Source organism: Phyllobates terribilis, unplaced genomic scaffold (genome assembly GCF_046119375.1).
Source record: "Phyllobates terribilis strain yellow unplaced genomic scaffold, ASM4611937v1 Scaffold_1__5_contigs__length_1240528914, whole genome shotgun sequence".
Lineage (NCBI taxonomy): Eukaryota > Metazoa > Chordata > Amphibia > Anura > Dendrobatidae > Phyllobates > Phyllobates terribilis.
The window spans coordinates 327057976-327079960 of record NW_027362761.1 but is presented as its reverse complement, the minus strand read 5'-3'; the positions used below and the strand labels follow the sequence as shown (position 1 = coordinate 327079960).

The 21985-nt window shown below is 41.3% G+C and overlaps 1 protein-coding gene across 3 annotated transcripts in view; it reads left to right on the top strand.

Moving 5' to 3' along the window:
* Positions 1 to 21415, top strand: part of ULK1 (unc-51 like autophagy activating kinase 1) — a 92358-nt gene extending 70943 nt beyond the window's left edge. The window contains exons 14-28 of one of the 3 annotated variants that reach the window (XM_073676092.1): positions 381 to 438; positions 723 to 809; positions 1777 to 1899; positions 3813 to 3961; positions 5188 to 5271; positions 5888 to 6147; positions 7126 to 7319; positions 9855 to 9970; positions 12061 to 12198; positions 12285 to 12472; positions 14783 to 14958; positions 15408 to 15526; positions 16380 to 16537; positions 17702 to 17837; positions 19245 to 21415. In XM_073676092.1, coding sequence (XP_073532193.1) covers positions 381 to 438; positions 723 to 809; positions 1777 to 1899; positions 3813 to 3961; positions 5188 to 5271; positions 5888 to 6147; positions 7126 to 7319; positions 9855 to 9970; positions 12061 to 12198; positions 12285 to 12472; positions 14783 to 14958; positions 15408 to 15526; positions 16380 to 16537; positions 17702 to 17837; positions 19245 to 19300 — 2042 coding nt within the window. In that variant the 3' untranslated portion in view covers positions 19301 to 21415. Of the gene's footprint in view, positions 1 to 380; positions 439 to 722; positions 810 to 1776; positions 1900 to 3812; positions 3962 to 5187; positions 5272 to 5887; positions 6148 to 7125; positions 7320 to 9854; positions 9971 to 12060; positions 12199 to 12284; positions 12473 to 14779; positions 14959 to 15407; positions 15527 to 16379; positions 16538 to 17701; positions 17838 to 19244 lie in introns of all 3 variants that reach the window. The other 2 variants (XM_073676091.1, XM_073676093.1) reach the window with 2 other exon arrangements.
* The last annotated feature ends 570 nt before the right edge of the window (positions 21416 to 21985 follow it).

Genomic DNA, 21985 nt, shown 5'->3' with positions numbered 1-21985 from the left:
TATTTCTGGGCTCAACAAAACCTATAGCTTCCACTACTAACTCCCCTGCATATGGCGCATATGTAGGTGCTGGCCCAATGAGCGTTCTGCTATGGGCTATCTTGTGTATGGTTAGCTTCAGTTTCTAGTGAAATTGCATTAGTCTTACATTTGATAATAATAATTAGAAAAGAAAGCATAAAAAATGAATGTGGCTTTTCAAACGTGTGTTTTTGACAATGTTGGGCAAGAATCAAAAATGCAGTTAATAATGGAGATATTTTGCTATATCTTCCATGTCTGTTTTGTTAGACAAAAACCTGTTGGATTATAATGGTAACGTTATAATTAGCTTTATTATAGCTTCAAGCTTACTTAATTGGTTGTTTTCTATGTTCTAGGAGATCTCGCAGAAGCTGCCACAAGCAAGCCCATTCATGATACCTTAATGTATAGTGGGTAAGTAAGTGCAGTTACTAACATATCACCTAATCCGATAATCGGACCCCTGAATTGTCATGCCTACATTAGCTGAGCAGATGGATCATTTTCTACTTTTACTGAATTTTATGGAGGTCAAAGTACACATACCACATAGTGAGTGATCTGACTGTTCTGTGTCGCAGTGCAATATCCCTTCATATTGAGCCAATTATTTGAAATGACAGATATCCGGCACATGGGCATAGTAATATGAATTCATACTTTTTAAGGTCTTCATCCTTATCTCTGTTTCTTCTCAGTTCTCTGTTGACATCAGCTGGTCTCGAAGGCCGGGCTCGAACACCTTCCCCAACGCTTCCATATAGCTGCTCCCCCAGTCCATCTCGGTAAAAACTCTTTTATTTGATCAAATCATAGATAAAAGTCTTTCTTTGCTTTTTTTCAGGTTTTATTTTGCACTAACCACTTTTTTTCCTGTAAAGGAAAGGATTCTTGAGCAGATTTCTGTAAGCCTCAAGCTGCTGCTAAAGGGAATTTGTCAGTAGGATCATGGGCGTGCAGGTCATAGAAAGTGGAATAAATTGATACCTTCATATCTGCGATCCAATGTCTTATTCCAGAGAAATCCGTCTTTTTCTTATATGAGCTTTTAAGATCTATGGGCAGGACACTGATCTGCATGAGACTTTGCTTACAGAGCTTATTTTAAATGAAAGGGGCCGTTACCAGTGTGAGACATGTAGTTCCTGAGAGCAGACTGTCAGTCATTACATGTCTCACACTGGTAAGGTCACCTTTCATTTAAAATCATCTCTGGGGGCAGAATCTCAGAGAGATCTGTGTCCGGCCTATAGATCTTAACAGGCTCTTTTACATATTGAGAAAAACATGGATTTCTCTGAAATAAGACATATCAAGGTATCATTTTATTCAATGCTCTATGAACTACATGCCTATGTAGACGGCTTAGGAGGGTCCATCCTACTGACAGATTTCCTTTAAAGTGAATCAGTTTGAATCATTTTACACAAACTCAGTCAATATCTGTATTAAAGTGACTGTATCTTTAGAACCTGTACAATGAAATCCTAAGTAATAACAAGACACAAAAGAATCTATAGCAGATAACTCGAGAGCCTGTATCGACAGAGCCAGCACTCTATGTATACATGTAACATATCCAGATATCTCCATTATTGCAGTACTGGATGGAGAGAAGTGCACAAACTCCTACTGAATAACTAGAATGTGGCCTAGGCATTAGCATCTTAATATGATCTGAACCTTCCATATGTATTGACAAGACTTTAATTATAGAACATCTTCTTGTATTCTTTTATTTTTCTACTTAAGGTTGTCTCAGGCGTCCGCCAGTAGATATGGCCAGTCTGTGCCCATTCCTGTCCCATCTCAAGTTGACAATTATCGGAGGATTGAGCAGAATTTACAGTCACCCAATCAGTACCCGCCACAGAGGTTTGTATGCCTGTATGCCATATAAGAACGACTTGCATTTTTCTCTAGGCTGCCTGTCTACATCTGTCCTATTAGAGATGGAGCAGGTTAGATAACTGCTAATAGTATTATTATCTAAAAAGGTCTAGTCTGACTTCAGTGATAAGTCCACAGTCTAAATTACTAACTAAGGCTGCGTGCCCACTATGCATTTTTCAAGCGTTTTTGCCACAGAATTTCTGCAGCGAAAACGCTTAAAAAATGCTTGGTAATACGTGCCCCATGGTCCCCAATGATAATCCGCATGTGCTGTGCACATGCTGCAGAAATTTCCGCTGCGGATTATCATTGCGGAAAAATACACAGCATGTCCATTAATTTTGCGGAAACTCTGCGTAATTGCCGCCATTGACTTGCATTGAATCACTTAACATCCTTATGTATACATTTATACATGCGGATGTTATGCTGTTCAGTGTGCGGATGGTACCCGGGTCAGGAGAAGAGGAGGCTCTCCTCTGGACCGTGTACCATAAAACCTGTAAAAAAAGAATTTAAAATAAAGAATAAAGATTATACTTAACTCCGGATGGCCCCCGGTCTCCTTAGCGATACGTCGGTGTGTTGGGCGGCTCGCGATTGTCTAAAAGGACCTGCAGTGACGTCATTTAGTCATGTGACAGGTCACGCAACCGCTGACGTCGGCAGTCACGTGACCTGTCACATGACTAAATGACATCACCCCAGGTCCTTTTAGACCACCGCGAGACACGGGGAGACCGGACGCAGGGGAGAAAACACTGGGGGCCATCGAAAGGTAAGTATAATCTTTATTTTTTATTTTTTTTACCATTTTTATTCTTTTTTTTAAGTATTACTTGGTCACACTATATAAATCCATGCCGGTTGCATGGATTTATAATTTGTGACCAAGTTGTCAAGCGCTTGATAACCCGCATGCAGAAATGCATGTGAAGAACGCTTGACAAACGCTTCTACCTGGTGGGAAAAACGCATGTAAAATCCGCATGTGTTTTTCCTGCCAGGGAGAAGCGGAAAAAATATGCAGCATTTCTGCATCGTGGGCACATAGCCTAAAAGCCCGTTTCATATTGCAACAATCATACACAGACGTTGTCTTTATTATTTATATAATAAGTAGTTGGTTGTCCCCGACTTGTGCTATACTGAAAAAAAATAACAAGCCAGCACCTCCTAACAGAATGAAACAAATGTGAACAGGTGCAAGTTGCAGTGACTGCAACATTAACGTAGGAAAAGTGCCGTCACACACTGTGTTCGCCAGGATATATGCAAACATTGAATATATGATATACAAACTTGATTTACTTCTGTATAAACTGTACTTACAAAAAATTGATTTCCTTAGCACACAAATTAGTCAATTTGTGTGTGCTCACAAGCCACAACAGGAAGTATCTGAACAAAGGTACGCCTTGTCATGGCTGGTGGGCACACATGAATTGGGCAATTTGTGTGCTGAGTAGTTTATATAGCAGTAATGCGATTCAAAATTCAGCTATTCAATGTTTGCAAATACCTTGGTGCACACAGTGTGCTGCGGCACTTTTTTGTTTGTGCGGCAGTCAAACATGCACAGTTGTTCATAGTAATCTACCTGTAATGATGTGAACATCCGTCCTATGGACATAGAAGATTCAGGCTGTCAGTAGTGTAGGTGATTAGTAACCTGTGGAATCTAATAGCTGTTTTTTGACAAGCAGAGCTGTGATTAGCATACCGGCTAGATTACAAAGTGTGCCAGATTGCTTGTGTAGCCTCAGCTCTGTGCCGCAGTATGTACGTATGTATGCACGTGTAGGTGTTCTTTGTTGGGCATATTAAAAGGTAACATGATCTCTTGTATTACATTTCTCCAACACAACAAACATGTTTTGTATGTCATCTTCCAGACCTGGCATGGTGCGTAAGTCCAGCAGTGCCAGCCCCCTTCATTTCATGAGAGCAGGAACCTCTCCTCCTTTTCCTGTAGAAACTGCCTCTGCACCAACAAGGAGGCTGTCTTTCGGAGGAGCGAAACCATACATTCCCTCTCCACAAGGTACGCTGGATTGTTACAATGGTTATTGCCTGTATTCCCATCTGTGGGCAGTTTACATTTGTAAAAGGAAACCATCATGCCTGACGACTGTAAATACCACGATGGCCATTGATTTGCCATTAAAAATAGCAGAAACTCCAATTGCATCGCTGATTTCTCTGTCATTGTGACGGAAGCTACTAACAGGGCTTAAAAGGCATAACCTTCACATTGACATAAGTTGTATATAGTATACCCAAATGTATATGACTTCACCTCCACAACTATGTCAATGTTTGTTTGATGTCTTTATATCTAACCTCCACTTTTTCATATGTTTTTTTTTTCTCATTTTTATGTGTTTTGCATTCATAAAAAAGAGGTTATTCTACTTATACAGGAACATCAAAATCAAAGATAAAATTAAAAGTTGTGTAAATAGTTTTATTGACTGAGTTAAAGGGAATATTTCACCAGGTTTTTGCTACCCTGTGTTAGAGCAGCTTGATGTAGGAGCAGAGGCACTGATTGTAGTGATTTGTTACTTACTGAGTTGCTTGTTGCAGTTTAGATAAAATCCCTGTTCTATCTGCTGCAGATCTAGCAGTTCTCTGAATGCTGTATAATTCTGCCCACATCCCCTGATTGGCAGCTTTCTGTGTACACTGTGCATAGGCAGAAAGCTGCCAATCTGTGGTGGGTCCATGGTCATACAGATGTCAGAAATATGGAGGACTACATGAATGCAGGCCAAGTAGTACTCTAGTAATAATCTCCTGCTGATTAAAACAGTATTTTAATCAAAACTACACCAAGCAGCCTAGTAAGTAACACATTGCTGGAGTCCAAGTTTCTGTCTCTACATCAGGCTGCTCTCAGATTAGGTGGCAAAAACCTGGTGACAGATTCCCTTTAAATGGGGTCTGTCAGCACAGAATCCTCCCCACCTTCATGTTTCCATCTATCTCTGTCCTCCTGTAAAGTCTGAGCCATCATTGAAGGAGGAGCGAGGCAGAGATAAGTACAAAACAAGTAGGTGGGAAGGTGCTTGGTCATGTCAGGGTGCACCGAGCCCCTGTGCTTGGTTTGAACAGTCATTCTCTGCATACAGACTCCCTTTAAATACACTGTGCACACAAAACATTGTATTAAAAGGTCGTGAAAACTGTGATGTATTTATCACTTTTTCATTCTTACAAGCTTTATGTTCTTTTTAATTACAATTTTGCTTCCTCCATGTGTTGCAGTGGGCACTATCCCAGAGCAACCAGGGCAGGACATCAGCAGGAGCCCCGGAGGAGCAGAACCCAGAAACAGGAGCCCTGACTATGGTGGGTACAGCATGCAGAATACAAGGGACAGTCCCCGTAGGCAGCTGATTGGTGGGGGAGTCACACGGTGAACCCCTATTTGTCTGCTATTGATATAGTAACGGGCATCAGTATCTCTGTCCCCATGCCTTTGAAACGGAAAATCTGTAATAATAATATATTGCTTATAGACCTGAGAATTTCTTGCAATGGATCAGTGTAGATAAAAGCGACTACCAAGGGGGGACAGAGAGATTTGTGCTATACAAACCACTGTGGCCATGACGAGGTTACTCAGTATTGATATCTATACTAGGCGTACACAACACTCTCCTGAGATGAGAACATCGGGTTTTGGTGTATGTAGTAAACATATGAGAGTCATTGTGAGTCACTCAGCGACACGTCACACAAGCACTCACATAGGTCACGCAGACAATTTCACCAGAATCAGGCTGTAAATGGTATTTCTAATTGAGCCAATTGTGGAGAGTCATTAAGTGGTAAATGTAAGTTATTTGATAAAGAACAAGGTCTTCAGCTTTACCGGATCTTGGTCCGTACTCACCATGTTATCGCAGTATTTGCTTCACCACTCGCCGGATGGTTGAATCATTTATTTTTCGGCATTTTCCAGGTATTCCGGTGGCTGCACAGAATTGTAGAATGGGATCCCGTCTTAACAGCGCCCCGAACCTGTCTGACCTACAGCCAAGCAAGCAAAAGATAAAGAAACAGCTGTCAGATCCTGTTATACCTAGAGACGTCTTTATAAAGCCAAGTTCTCCACAGCAGATCCACGGCCTTCAATCCACTCGACCTCTCAGATCCTCCCCCAAGTTATCTGAGTTTATGCATAGGAGCCCCCTTCCAACTATACTGGGTTCACCCACAAAGGTAAGAAACCATTAACCAATCAAGGAGTAACAAAAAGTATTTTACATCTATGTTTAATGGAAATCTGTCACCAGATTTTTGCTACCCCATCTGAGAGCAGCATAATGTATGGGCAGAGACACTAATTCCAGCGTTGTCATAAATCCCTGTATTATCTGCTGAAGATCTAGGAGTTCTCTGAATACTGATCTCTGTATAACCCCACCAATATCCCCGATTGACAGCTTTCTGTGTACACTGTGCATAGGCAGAAAGCTGCCAATCCGTGGTGGGGGCGGCTTTATACAAAGCTTGTGAATATGGAGGACTACCTTTCAGCAGGTTTACAAGGCATCTAGTGATACTCTGCTGATTAAACCATGATATAATCAAAACTACAGCAAGCAGGCCTGTAAGTGACACATTGCTCTGTATTTGCATCATGCTGCTCTCATATCAAATGGCAAAAACCTGGTGACAATCTTTTTTAAGGAAACATTGAAAGGTCATTCCTAACTTGACAAGGTGATTGCTTGCTGATGGCTGGGGGTCCTAGAAGACTGTTCTTAGAATCAGTGCGGATCCCAGTAGTCGGACCCCTATCAATCTTTCCTATGTAGCCAAGCTGGGAGTAACTTTTCAGTCGTTCCTTATAAAAGGAATGTTTGTGGCGTGGTCCTAGAAAATAGGAAAGAGTGGGGAGGCAACCTATATGGAGCACTAAACACATGTACATGACCAGCTGAAAAGGGTTTTTCTGGTGCAGCTCCTTTCAGTATTGGAAGATGACGCCATCCGCAGGGGAAGGTGAGCAGCACCAGACAACTCTGTAAGACATAACTTATCATTGAGCCTGATTGTAGGTGCTGATGATTCATGAACATGTGTCTCCTCTTTATACCACATGTGCCATAAAGTATGTGTCTCCTGCAAATGATTCACTTTTTTTAGGATTGAATCCATGAATACCTGATATCTCCTCTTTCCTCCACTCCTCAGAGTATATCCCCATTCGAGTTTCCCAGGGGAACCAGCTCTCAGAATCTTGTGACGCTTCTCACTCACCAAGGGGTGATCATCCCACCGACCAGAAACAAGACCCTTCCTGACCTAAAGAATGTCGGGCAATACCAGTGCCAGCAAACTGGCATGGGCATGCGTCCTGTGGAGGAAATGAAGGGGCCTTTTGGCAGGTAATCATGTTGCCATATTGTCCCTTACTGTCACTTATGCATGCCATTCACAGTATATAAGTTTATGGTTTTCATCGGAGCTGTGTTACCTGTTTACTACATCTCCTCCCTTCAGTTATGAGATGATACGAGCGTTTCCTGTTCATATAAAAGGCCCAGAGGAAGTGGACTAGGAGTCTAGCGCCACCTATTGGGGGTAGCAATCCTAAAAGTCAATATCGACCCCTTAACAAGCCTTGCGACATGATTTAGGATAAAAGCCAAACCAGATACTCTATTTGCAGACCTGTGTTGTTTCGGGGTGTTTAAGGTCTAATCTTGCACTGAGGAAGGGCAAACATCCCGAAACAACACATGTCTGCAAATAGAGTATCTGGTTTGGCTTTTATCCTAAATCATGTCGCAAGGCTTGTTAAGGGGTCGATATTGACTTTTAGGATTGCTACATCGAATAGGTGGCACAAGAGCTCAAGTCGTCTTCCTCTCTGAAGAGGCAATTTGCATATTTCATTTCCCAGAAGAGCATTGCATGGTCTTTAGGCCTCCTTACATGGCTTGGCACTCTCCACAAGGAGAGACGTTACCCCGTAGACCTCTGTTCATATAGCATATTCCCCATCCTTCTTTACCCTGTCATCTGCTGTTAGTGGAAACTTTGGCCACCTCCACTCATATTAGATGGCCCACAGGTCCAACCACAATCAGCAAGTGCAGCTAACGTCCACCTAATGTGTATGGCTACCTTACCTTTGTTTCCCCCCTGCCCGTAATTACCCTTTTATTGCTTTCATAAATGTGCTTGTGTGCAGCTGAGATCATTATCGTTTGGACAGCTATATATAGATGTAGAATGTGTTTATACGTGTCCTTATCATCCCTCTTAAATATATTTAGCGTTGGGTTAATAGAGTAGGCTGTTGGAGAAAACAGCCTTTTAGTCGTAGAGCAAACATCAATTGCCCCTTCATATCAGGTTATGATCAGACTATGTCAGCGTTCTCCTATATAGACTTTGGTCTGATTTAGAAAAGGCTTCTCTGGTCTTTGCTGATTATTGATAAGCTGAATATTTCTAGCAGAGGAGTCTGCTACATTCTAAAGACATACTGATAGGGAATTTAGATTGGGAGCCCCAATGGGGACAGTGATGTCTGTAAAGCTCTATGAAAATTAATGGCGCCATATAAGTGAGAAAAATAACTAAGTAATAAACTTTGACAAGTGCACATACTAAGTTTTAGCACAAAAGTTGATGTCATTTTGAAATTGAGATTCAGAAAAGTGAGGTGAAGATTGGAGCTTCAGCAAAAAATTTCCAGAGGGGTCTTGTTTTTGCTGGATAGTGCACCCACCCACAAGTCTTGTGCTGCCCTGCAAAAACTCCCTAAAATCAGCTTTGAAAATGTAGATCACCCACCCTATTCTTCTGATTTGGCCTCATCTGATTATTCTCTATAACTGAAACTCAAAAACCAGAAAACATGATGGTGTGGAGTTGTGGTTTGCAGAATAATATCACAATTTTTTTTCTTTCTAAAGGATTAGAATTCATATTTGATCAATGCATTAAATGTATAGAGTTGAAAGGTTTATGTTGAATAAAATAGTATTACTTTGAAAACTATGGCCCAGATATATTAGATCTGGTGTTGTTCATGCCAGTCTTAATAAGAGAGCATGTTGGAGTCAGAGGCGCGTACTACAAGTGGCGTGTGCCTCCGTGTGCGCCTCGTTTTAAATCTTACTCCAGTCAGGGAGGGGAGTAAGGTTTGTGGCATAAGGTACACCACAGCTCATCATGAATTAGACCAGTGTTCCCCAAACTCCGTCCTCACGTCCCCCCACAGGTCTTGTTTTCAGGATTTCCTTAGTATTCCACAGGTGATGGAATTACTATTATGGCATCAGGGATTCTCTCACCTGTGTAATACTAAGGAAATCCTGAAAACAAGACCTGTGGGGGGCCGTGACGGCTGAAATTTGGGAAACACTGAATTAGACGAACAGGCGTCACCACACAGCGTTCTGCCTGTCCCAACCCAGCTGTGCCCATGTTAGCAGAGCTGGTCGAAACTGGCATGAAAACTGCAGAAGTCACAAAATGTTTCCACAACCTCACATTTCACAAAAATGTGACTTTTCAAAGTGCTTTGCGCCACTTTAATGAATTAGCGCCATAATATTTTCTAGGCTAAACCAATAATGCATTAATACCCTTCATTTATGAAGTAAGAGCAAACGTTCTGATTTTGCCAAGGGACGTCTAGGATGCTAAAGCAGGAAAATGGCGATTTTTGATGCTATAGCTTCTGTATCCCTCAGTGCCCACTACGGTATACGCTTCATACCTATGGTTAATGTGCAGATTAATAATCTGGGGGTGTCAAACATATTTTGATGGGTCCACAATGTGTGTGAAATCATGGAATAAGGTTAAGACCACTAACTGAACAGTATCAGATTGGCAGCTGCCCTATAGCTGGAGTGCACGGTGTCCGGCCCCTCTCACTTGCTTCTCCCCCTGGGTCCCTGCAGGTCTCTCAGCACTGGCAGACTCACAGACCTCCTGCTCAAAGCCGCATTCGGGACACAGGCTCCAGACATTGGCAGCACAGAGAGCCTCAACGCTGAGAAACCAATGGAGATAGCAGGTGAGCGTCCCTTTCCTTCTATAATCCCATATCATATTTCCTTTCTCAGGGTAATGCATTACGTTTTTTTTATGTAGTGGTGCAAAATCCGACCTCTTGTGACATTCTGGCCAGTCTAGGGTCAGTGAAATAATGTCCAGACCCTGACAATCCTTTTATACAGTGATCAGACCCCAGTGATCCAGCAGTGCAGTTAGCCGTGATCCATTAGCTCCGAAAATATTCTCTTATATTGTTTTGAAAAGAGAAAATTGTATCCTCCACTTGCTTTCTCAAGTCAAGAATCAGCTGTGTACTATTCCTGTATACAACTAGTGTAAAGGAACGACATAGTGGTTACCCTATAATAGTGGGGATGCGATACATGGTGCCATCCATACACAGGATGAGCTCTGCTCCATTATGTGGGTGCAGCACATCTGATATTTCTGTTTAGAACTGAATGAGGACGAGGGAAATACAGTGAAATGAGAAAGCTTTTGTGTGTTTTGTTAGTTTCAGAGATGGGGTTGTTCTTTGTAATCTTAGACCGATTAAACATCCCAGGTCATGAATTACCTCCGTGCTCTCCTCATTGTGGCTGCACACTGTCCGCTCCGTGTATCATTCATTTTATCTTGTGGACTTCATTTTTTTCTGCTGCTCTTCTCAATGTCTTTCTGTATTTTCCAGGCGATTATTTGTGTGTCCATATATGTCGTTTGATTGCTTTTAATTGACATACATATAGTATAAATATAATTAAAATGGGTATTTACATAAATACATATTACTACCATTTAATATTTATTAAGTAATGATGTATTTCAGTGAATATATAGTAGGAATTCACATTCTCAGGTAGGCATTAGGTAGTGTTCACACAGGCAATGCGGTTTGATTCAAACAGGTGCAGTTTTATTGCTTTCATAAAATGCCAAGGGATCCAAAACCAAAAGCAGCCTCTTCTGGGCACAAAGGTATCACAGCAAATAAACAGTTCATTCAGCAGGGGAACGTATATGACAGTATGAGCTCACCGGAACAGATTACAGTACTTTCTCTCTGAGCAAATTTCATACACAGAAGAGGCCTTATCCCACCAGTCTCTGTATCCCCTTCAGCCCAAGCTCCAGCAGCTTCCAGTACCAAAAAGAAGTATTCAACTCTGAACACAGTTCACACTGAACAGGCTGCAGCTTCCAAACCGTTCTCTGCAGGTGCAACACATAGACTGTTCAGCTTTCCAAGCTGACCCATGTAGTCTCCATTCAGAGAGAGACCCTGATATGTCTCTCTCCCAGCCATAGCTCACATTTTGGCTGGTTACTCACCAGCAGTACACTCAACTCTGCTCAATATTCAGCAGACTGACACCCCTAGTGAACACATAGCCTGGTTCTTAGTCAAAGCTAGTGAGGTGCATCTAATCAAGACCTGTAGTGCTAGGATTTAACCCAGTCCTACCTGGCTGTGCTACAATATATATAATGTAGTACATAATTACTGTTATGATACTGGTGTAGTACTTCTGGAAACCAGGGGCCTAAGGAGCACAAGCAGGAACAGCAAGCGGTAGTAAAAGTTCTTGGAGATAGCAAAGATTTTTTAGGAAACAATCTGTAGATGAATAGAACAGTCTGGGTAAGAATGTCCAAGAGCTGGAGACTGAAACTAGGCTAATAGCTAGATAGAATACTCAAGCAATGAGTGAGAGATCCATGCAGTTTTAAGTAGGCCCAAAAAGGAAACAAGATGGATTCCATAGATTTAGAAACCGTCACCTTGGTAAAGGACAATTGCACAACACAACAGGAGCCTCCATTGGTAAGGAGTGAAACTGCAGCACAATATTAAAGTAACTAATAGCGGCCACTACTGTAGAAGGGCAACAGAAATCCTGACAATTACATAATTGATTGTGTGGGTTGATTGTGACTTATAGGATTGCTGCTTCCAATAGGTGGCGCTATAGAGTTCAAGTCCTCTTTTTCTCTGAAGAGGCAATTTGCATAATAAATGCATTAATATATTTTTAATTCTATTTGTTTAATAATATTTGTACTATATATCTGTCAACTAACAACTATCTAAACTATTTTGCTATTTAGCTCCCTTAATTGGTTATGGAGGGAACCTGCACTGCGGGGCACAAGGCTCAGTCAGTCCCGCTCCTGTCATTTTCACCGTGGGTTCTCCACCAGATGGCATGACCCCGCCGCAGACAACACGCACGCGACTCTTCTCGGGTAATTTGGACAGATTGTATATTATTATACTATTTGTTATGTTTTCATGCATTTTTACATTGTTCCTTACTTCTTTTTCCTCTCAGTGGGATCATCCAGCTCTCAGAGCTCGGCTGGCTCATACACTGGAAGACATCTTGTAGTTGGGGCAGGTGGCGAAACATTTGAAGCCCCATCAAGCCTTAGATACGCATTCCCTGACACTGGGATGGCAAATGCTGAAGGCATTGTGATGTTTGAAGTGCCTGAGCTTCCTGAAGAGACGCTGATGGAGGTAAGACGGATTAGTAGGTTTGCTAAGATGATGACGATGATGATGGTTGTGTTAGGTGGTAGATGCCCTATGACAGTAATAGCTAAAAAGCTGGAAAAAGTTAGTAAGCAATTTCCACTGAGAACACACAGTATCCCTATATAGTTTTCATCCTTCCGCTCTATATTAATAGTCATGTTTCCTGCACACACCCTTGTAGAGCGACTGACCTTAGAAGAGGACAGGATCAGGCCACCAGAAATTCACAAACAAGTTACAATGGAAGCTTGCCATGTTTTTCCAGACTCGCGGGAAATATGAGTCTGTGATGCCGTGCCCCATACCAGAGCTCATTCTGTGTGATGATCAATCATTAGGTCATGTTTGGTCAGGTGCACACATGTCCGCTGTGTAACTATCGGCCCTTCATAAGTGGTCATTATGGGAATCTGTGGAATCAGAGGCACTTGTGGTTAGATTGAGTTTTTTTCCACTTTATTCGGGTCAGGACTCGGGGCAATAATGCAGTGTCGCTATTTCCGCCTTGTGGTTATCCAGTAAATCAGAGGAGCAATGATTGCTAAAATCTGGTGAAGCTGAAAGAAACTTTCTTCTTACTCTACGACAAGCATTTCAGAATGGCAGATGTCAGTGGTGGCCGATGTGCTGTCCATTGACTACATAGATTTCCATTGTAGTGTATGAGAAATGAGCATCATCTTTACCGAGCCATTGCTATCAGTGCAGTAACCATGATCCCACCATTTCACATTTTGAGTCTGACGTATGATTTATGATCTGCCATATTCACATTATAAACACTATTTTCACTGTGCCAGGTTATTATATATCACTTATGTGGTTATGACTTTATCAGTGTGGGAAATCTTCCAAATAATTTCATTTTTAATTTGAGGATAGTGAAATTCTGTTTCAGTAGGAAATACTCATCGCGTTTATTGGATTTAGTTATTTTAAAGGGAATCTGTCACCAGGTTTTTGCCACCTTATCTAAGAGCAGCATAATGAGACAGAGACCCTGATTCCAGCAGTGTGTCACTTACTGGGCTGCTTGCTGTAGTATTGATAAAATCACTGTTTTATCAGAGGAGATAACAGTAAAGGACTAGTAAAGCTGCTACCTTGTAGTCCTTCATATTCATGAGCTCTGTATAACCCAGCCCCCACCACTGATTGCCTATGCACAGTGTACCCAGAAAGCTTCCAGTCAGTGATGATGGGGGGGTATACGGAGCTCAGCATTCAGAGAACTGCTAGATCTTCTGCAGATAAAACACTGATTTTATCAAACCTACAGCCTAGGAAATGACACATCATAGGAATCAGGGTTTCTGCCCCTATGTCATGCTGCTCTCAGATGGGGTAGCAAAAACCTGAAGACAGATTCCCGTTAAGGCTTTGACTACATGCAACATTGAAATTGCAGTTTCCCACTGCTACATTGCATCTAAGGATTTTTCATGTTGTTACTTTGCGACCTAATGCAACACAACGTCACAAATGTTTCCACACGTGTTAGATTTTCTGTGGCTGGTTGCCAGTCGCTCACAACTCGCTTGCCATATGCCCAACCAAATGTAAGGTGACTGCGACTCTGACTGCAGTTTAGCTGTGGTTTAGAGCAAAATCACAGCTGTAAAATAGTAAATTGTGACGTACATTTATATTCAGCCCCCTGTAGTCCGATACCCCTAACATTTACCTCCAGAAGTTTCATAATTAGTAAATTGAGTCTACCTGTGTGTAATTTATTTTTCGTATTACTACAGCTGTTACACATGGATGTATATATTTGTGTGTATATATACTGTATATACATACATACACATGTTACTCATAAGTTAAAGGGGTATTCCCATCTCCAAGATATATCCCAATATGTAGTGGCTGTAATAATAATAATATTAGCAAATACCTCCAATTAGAAATGTAGTATAGTATTTTTGATTCGCTATGTCACTTACCTCATGTGCAGGCAATACAGGACCTTAGGTATCCACGGTTACAACCACTAGCAGCTAACTAACTGTTACTTTATCAGTGGACGTCACCATGGATACAAAAGGTCCTGCAATGCCTGCACATGAGGAAAGAGACAAACATAGCGAATCAGAAATACTATACTACATTTCTAATTGGAGGTAATTTCTAATATTATTATTATTACACCTACTACATATTGGGAGAGGATCTTGGAGATGGGAATACCCCTTTAATCTCCTCTTAAATCAGCCATTAATCTGCTCTAGATCTGCTTGATTTCTTCTTATTCTACAATCTGCCTGTAACATTGCACTTTCTCTACAGCAGGAGCACACAGACTCGCTGCGCAGCCTGCGATTCACACTTGCCTTTGCTCATTCTATTATGGAAATCGCCAGTCTCAGAGGGGGATCTGTGGACGTGAGTGCGTCTGTGACATCCGAGTACCAAATGCAGGAGAGTGTTGTGGCGGATCAGATTAGCCTGCTAAGCCGAGAGTGGAGGTAAGCCTGTCTCCTACAAGTGCATAATCTACAGATGTAATATCCAGACAGGGGGATTAATCGTGCATAGATTATTAGGACATTATCATGAATTTAATCCTCTCGACCTCATGTAGTTCAGACAGATACAATTATACCCTTTAAGGATTGCCCTACAAACGTAATCTTATTGCTTTGATGGAAATCTGTGAATTGGGGAAAAAAGTAATTTACCTTAAAAACAAGAAGCAACAGGGCCCAAAATGATACAAGCCACTTTTTTCTGTACTTTAATAATTCTGTTTTTTTTTTATCAATAAATAACTTCCAGTCTTAAAGGTACTTTTATTTTTTTTTTTCGAATCTTGAAAATAAAGCCGTACGTTACTTTTGGATGCAAAAATGAGTGAATATAACAATTATATGGATGCCAATTGGTCGCAAGCTCATTTTTATGTACTTTCTTTTAGTTATGCAGAACAACTGGTTCTCTATCTCAAAGCAGCGGAACTTCTCTCGAATGGGCTTCAGGCGGCCATTGAGCAGGTCAAGACCGGGAAACTGTGTCTCTCCTCTACAGTTAAACAGGGTAGGCAATAGTGCGCAGGACAATGACAAATCCTTATGTATATGTCCATAATTCTTGTTCTGACTGTTGATCTTGTCCTGAGGTCCCCAACTTGTGGCTCGCTTTCCCATCATGTGTGGCTCGCGGCTGCCTCCCAGCTTAGTGCATTAGCACCAGGTCTAGCAAACAGCTATGAAGAGCAGGTCTCCAGATGGTGACTTTTGTGACCATCCCTTTACCTTATCCCATTCCTCTTTTAATCTTGATGGACATGTGCCTTTTTTTCAACAGCACTAACCATGTAGTAATAATATTGTCAACAAAGCTTCTCTTGTTACACACACATGATGGGTAATGCTAAGTAACCTGTCAGAAGAAATTATACAAATATCCAATATCTGAACCTTCCTGACGCCATTACTTTAGTATAGCTGCCAGGCAGATCCATCGCTGCTCATCTCTTGGTACACAAGGACTTCAGACTACAGCCACGGCCCCACTTTTTCTCAGGAGTGGGAGCCAAAACCAGGTGAGGAACAATCAGAGAAAAGATATAATAGAAAAAAGTCACCAATTCTGCATTTATCACCCACTCCTGAGAAAAAATACTGACCGAATACTGATAGTGGGGCCTTGGCCTACAGGTAAAAATCCAATGTATCGGATAATTTTACTGATGTCTTGGAAGAATCTTCATAGACATTAGATGACCATTGCTGACATATCCTGAAGTCTACGGCGGCCTCAGACATAGGTTCTTCATAAATAACAAGATGGACAAATATCTACCATTTCTGACTTACTATAATGTAATCTCCGGCACATAGATAACAATAGGTATGCGAGTTTTTTTTTTTGTCTTTTGCTTTCTTAGTGGTAAAGAAGCTGAATGATCTGTACAAATCGTGCGTGTCTTCCTGCCATTGCCTGAACGTGCGGCTCCAGAGGTTCTTTGCTGACAAACAGAAGCTCATGGACCGGATCAACAGCATCACCGCAGAAAAGCTGATCTTCAGCTACACGGTCCAGATGGTGAGTGGCAGCAGACATAGGCATAGTATTCAGTCTCAAGTTGTCATCATCATGGGACGAATGAGTGAATCACTCTACGCGCCATAATTCCTCTGCATTTGCTTAATAATTGTTTAATGTGGATCCATCAACAGCAGAAAATTACAGGACTGAAAAAAAAGACATACCAGTCAGACACGTGTTCAGATTTACAGGCAAGAACCCTTGTAACAAGTGATGGCATATATGGGGGACCAACCACGGGGAGCCCCACTGCATGCTAGAATGAAGGATCTAAAGGTCTGTAGGGGGTGTAATGGCCTCTAATTAATTTTCTATTCTTAAAGGGGTGTCAGTGTTTTCTTAAAATAATTACAAACTCCCCTTTGGACTTTAGTAACAGGATGATTGATGGATTATCATTTAAAAAAACACTCCCAATCATTTTTATTAGTGTAGGTATGTTAATATCCTCACCGCTCGCCATCCTCCCCAGTTTCCAGACTTCTATTCCGAATCTCTGGTTTGTGTGAGCCAGAAGTCTTTTACAAAGAAAGTCTATGGAGCCTCGTACCGACACTCTATAGGGTTACATTGTAAAAGTGATTTCTCACACATAAGCCCCAAAGTCAACTAGTTGGATTAGAAGTCACGTGACTCAGAAGAGGACTGGATCGGCGCTGGAAGTGGGAGGACGGTGATCGGTGAGTATATAACAAAATCTATAGAAGACAGATTGTGCACAATTTTTAATGCAACCCAAGTGCAAAAGTGATTTTTAGCTCCAATTACATGCATTTGAGTAAAAAAAAATGTCACCCAAAGTGGACAATTCTTTTTCTTTCTTGTCCCACTCTTGACCAAGTGCTGTACCAGGCCTCAGTTCCCATACAATTAATTTGTAGGTCCTCATTTGAAGAAAATGCTGATGAGTTACTTTCTCCCTAGGTCAGACCCCCGCCATCACCCCCGGCCATCACTTGCTACAATGACTCTGTTCAAACATTGCAATGGGAGGTTTCTTTGTCTGCTGGCATTCCTAGTATATAGAGGCCTCTTCTAGCGTCCACCATTTGTAATATGCCTTTAAAAATCACAAACTTGCATAGAAACTATCATAAAAATGTTAGGTTTTTAGTTTTTCAGTATTAAACAATATATCATAATACTGAGATGTTATTACAGGTGCAGTCCGCAGCGCTAGATGAAATGTTTCACCATCGAGAAGACTGTGTGCAGAGATATCACAAAGCTCTGCTCCTGATGGATGGATTGCTGAACGTCATGACTGACCAGGCTGATATAGAGAATATCAGCAAATGTAAGTTCATGCAGTTATGTCTGTTACTCACTACAGTATATCTGCATGTAGTAAAAATCACAGTCTCATTTGAAGCCCAGCCATAGGAGCGCCGTGATGACAGGCATGGAGGTCTTCAATAGACCCTTAGCTGTTATAGCAACCCATCAGCATCCCATTGACCCGTCACAGGTGCTTTGATGGGCGCATGTAATGATGCACCCCCATGCCGGCACGCAGTTAAAGCTACTGTCAGAGTTTAACAGCCGCATTTAACAGGTTAACAGTTGCTGGTGGACCTCTGCTCCACCAGGTCCTGCAGGTCCTGGCTGCATGTCAAAGCCATTATCTGCATGGTATGAGCCGCACTGTGAACCCACTCCATACACCAGCTACAGACTTGCCCCGTACATGTACGGCGGATGTCGGTAAGGGATTAATGGAACTATTCACACATCTGTATTTTTTTTAAGGATCTCTGTGTCCAATCAGTTCAAGCCAGTGCGTGTCCCGTAATCATTTTTGCAGATCTGAGTTGTCCATTAAACATAGATCAAAACCATTGCAAGGTGTCAATGGATAAGACGTTCAGACAGTCTACCTACTTCAGTTTTTAAAAGGACCAGGGAATGTTCTCATGAAAATAACAGAAAGATAGCTAGACCTTCATATTCATGAGCTCCGTATAATCCCACCCGCACCACTGATTGGCAGCTGTCTGTGTACATATAAAGCCACCAATCAGTGATGTCGGTGGGGTTATACAGAACTCAGTACTCTGCTACATCTGCAGCAGAAAACAACTGTGATTTTATCAAAACTGCAGCAAGCAGCCCAGTAAGTGATACATTTCTGGAATCAGGTTCTCTGTCCCTACATCATGCTGCTCTCAGAGCGTGTAGCAAAAACCTGATGACAGATTTCTTTTAGCAGGTGTCAGGAATACTGAATACTGGATGTTTGTCCTGACACAACTATTTCCTGTTTGCCAACTTTTACAGTATTTTCATCAGACTTTTAGGTTTCAGTTAATTTAATAGTGAAAGGGATGAAGAACAAAAATTATTCCCATATTTGCCTCACAGTAAATCATCCACAAGCTTTTAATGGCTAAGCAACTTCTGCCCCAGACAAATGCAGGTTTATATCACTTGAAAAGCTCCGATCTATAAACTGGAGCAATTGTAACAGACCGACATCTCCAACATTAGACATTCCTTTGTATATATACTTCGTCTATGCTGGAATGTGTTTTCTTAAAGTTACGGCCCTAAGGCCTAAGGCTGCAGTACTGAGATATCTTAGTTGCGGTCAGGTTCGTTATACTTTCAGAAGGTGTCCATAGAAAACGCCATTGATGATGTGTGAATAGATTGATAGATCATTGCCTTTCATCCTCATTGTGAATGTTTCTGTTCTTTCCTACAGGTAAACTGTGTATAGAGCGACGACTGTATGCACTTCAAGGCAGCATTTGTGCATGAGTCCGTGTCCCAGACGTCTTCCGGTTACATTTCCTCTCCTTCTGGAAGAAGAGCATTGCCAGCATTGTGTCTAGTCCATGCTTCTCATTTCCTTACCTAGAATAAATCCTATAAAACATTGATTCTCTCAGTACCTCATGGAAAGCCCCCACTACATTTTTCATCATTTTCCTTTATACATTAATATGACATTATTTCAGATGAAGAACGCCTGGAGAACACACCATGGATTAACAGGACGGCACGAAGGAGAAGGTAAATGTGGCGCCATGCACTCTTTAAGGACATGTATGGCCAAGAGTGCTTGTAAAGTTCTGCATAACAGCACAGTCACCTGTGGAGAGCGCCCAACTTGGTGTAAAAATACACCCTCCGCAACAAATATCACCCAAGCCAAAATGGAGACATGATCTGCCTGATGGTACAAGAAGGATAACACTGTTACTCTTTATATAGCCACATAGTCTGCCCGGGATGTGGACTAGGAAGCAGCCATGTCTTGGTTTCCGTAATGTTCCCCTCCCAAGCTGGCCCTGAACATCACAGGTTCCTCACTGCGTGATATCTCGCACAAGCCCGTCATTACCTTTTCTGCAGATCTCCTATTAATATTTCGTTTTGCACAGTTCCAGATAATTGAAGCTGTTCTGTAGATTGGATCCTTGCTCTCCTTTACTGAGAACTAATATACTTTATGAATGATGGATGTATCTCAACACCATAATCAAGGAAAATTGAAAAAAAGTACTGTATTTTACTTGCCAAGGCTTGGAGTAACGTTTGCACAGAATGGAGTCTTACTCATGGACTTTAACCTGCCACAGGCTATGGAGTAATCCAAGGACATAAATTGAGCTAATTTCCCTAGGTGTGCCCCTTTAGGATTCCTTTCCTTTTGAAACGCCTCCTTTTCTCAGTCTTGAGCAGTTTACTGAAGTTTTCCTGGGAGTTTAGTGAATGAGTGAATCATATGGATCAGAAACTTAGAAATGTCCTCATGTAGCTGAGGATAGAACTGTGATCCCTAGTGCAGTGTTGAAGAATACCGTTTCCCTGCATGTTCTCTTTATAAAACTGTTTTTCCTTGCACTTTATTCACTTTTTAATGAAGATTTGAGAATGTTAACCAAAATGTTTTCCTGAACATACAAAGAGCGTATCATTATTGAAGCTGGCTGGTATGTTCAGAGGTGGCACAGACGGCGAAACGCCAGGTTATCCGAAGCCAAGGTTACTTCTCTCGTCTTGTTTCCTTTTGTACTACACTACCAGTGTAAATACTTTAGTGTATATAAAATATATATATGTATATAATGTAGATTTTACAAGAACTGTAAATTGCAGGAAGATGCGACTATCACACGTTTGTTGCTTTGTCTTCCTATAGTTTTCTTATTGTTTGATCCACTCATGTGTAACAGAGAAAATAGTCATGTAAGGTTGCTGCTCCTCCGTGCTTATGTTGACGACGCAGTTCAGACCCGACACGCGTGTGTTGGCAAGGTCATTATTGTGGACTTATATGATGCCTATAGAAGAAGGATTAGCAACAAGCCTTTTGGGATATCGCCACTTTAATACTCCGATCCATCTAATACATACAATCCGTGTCTAATAGAGATATGTATCAATGGATTAAGTCTGGACTTGCAATATATGGCTGTAATAAGTGCACAATTGCATTGAAAAATGAGCTGGGAATGGACGGACTCAATAACAGAATTTGATGGTGGCAGAAATGGGATCTGATTGGAGCTGCTATTAAGAACTCTGCTTAGTTCCAGAAGTATTACTCCGCAACTTATGGTTTACAGGTCTTTTGAAGCAGTTGGTCATGTTCAGATAGTATACAATGGAGGTAACTTCTATCTGTATTGTCAATAGACCTGTCTATTAACCCTGAATACAGGTTAATTAGTATTTATGGTGTTACCTTTTTTCAGGTTCTGGGGCTGCATCTGGGGTTAGTCCTACATACAACCCCTGGCAAAAATTATGGAATCACCGGGCTAAGAGGATGTTCATGTTGAAAAAAAGCAGATCACAGACATGGCACAAAACTAAAGTCATTTCAAATGGCAACTTTAGGGCTTTAAGAAACACTAAAAGAAATCAAGACTAAAAATGTGGAACTCAGTAAGGGTAATTTTTTTCAGACCAAAAAATTCCATAATTTTTGCCAGGGGTTGTAGTAGAGAAATCACTGAAACCTGGTCATTGTAACAACCTGGGAAGATCATGTCACCACTGCTTCTCAAATTTTACTTCTCAATACTTGAAAATTTATTTAAAGCTTTTAGTCGATAAACATTAAGCGCCTTGAGGCCGATCGAGACCTAGGAATGAAATCAGTTTTGTAGAAGCAAAATCTATTTTGCTGTTCTAGGTAGCGTTAGGCCTCTGGCCACAAGGGTGAAGTAACTGTGTTTTATTTGCCATTAGCTGGGTTGCATTTTTATCACGTTTTTATGTTGTTTGTAGCATTTATTCAAAGATTTGGTATTTATTGTGTGCTAGCCAAAAAGACAATAAGTAAATAAAAAAAGGTGAAATTTAAAAAAAAAATGCAGATTTTTCACAATGAAAAGTGCCCTTTTAACCCATTTAGTACCATAGTTGATCAGAGTATTGCATACGCAGGCAAGTGATACTCTGAATATTCTCTACTTAAGGCTGAAGGTAACT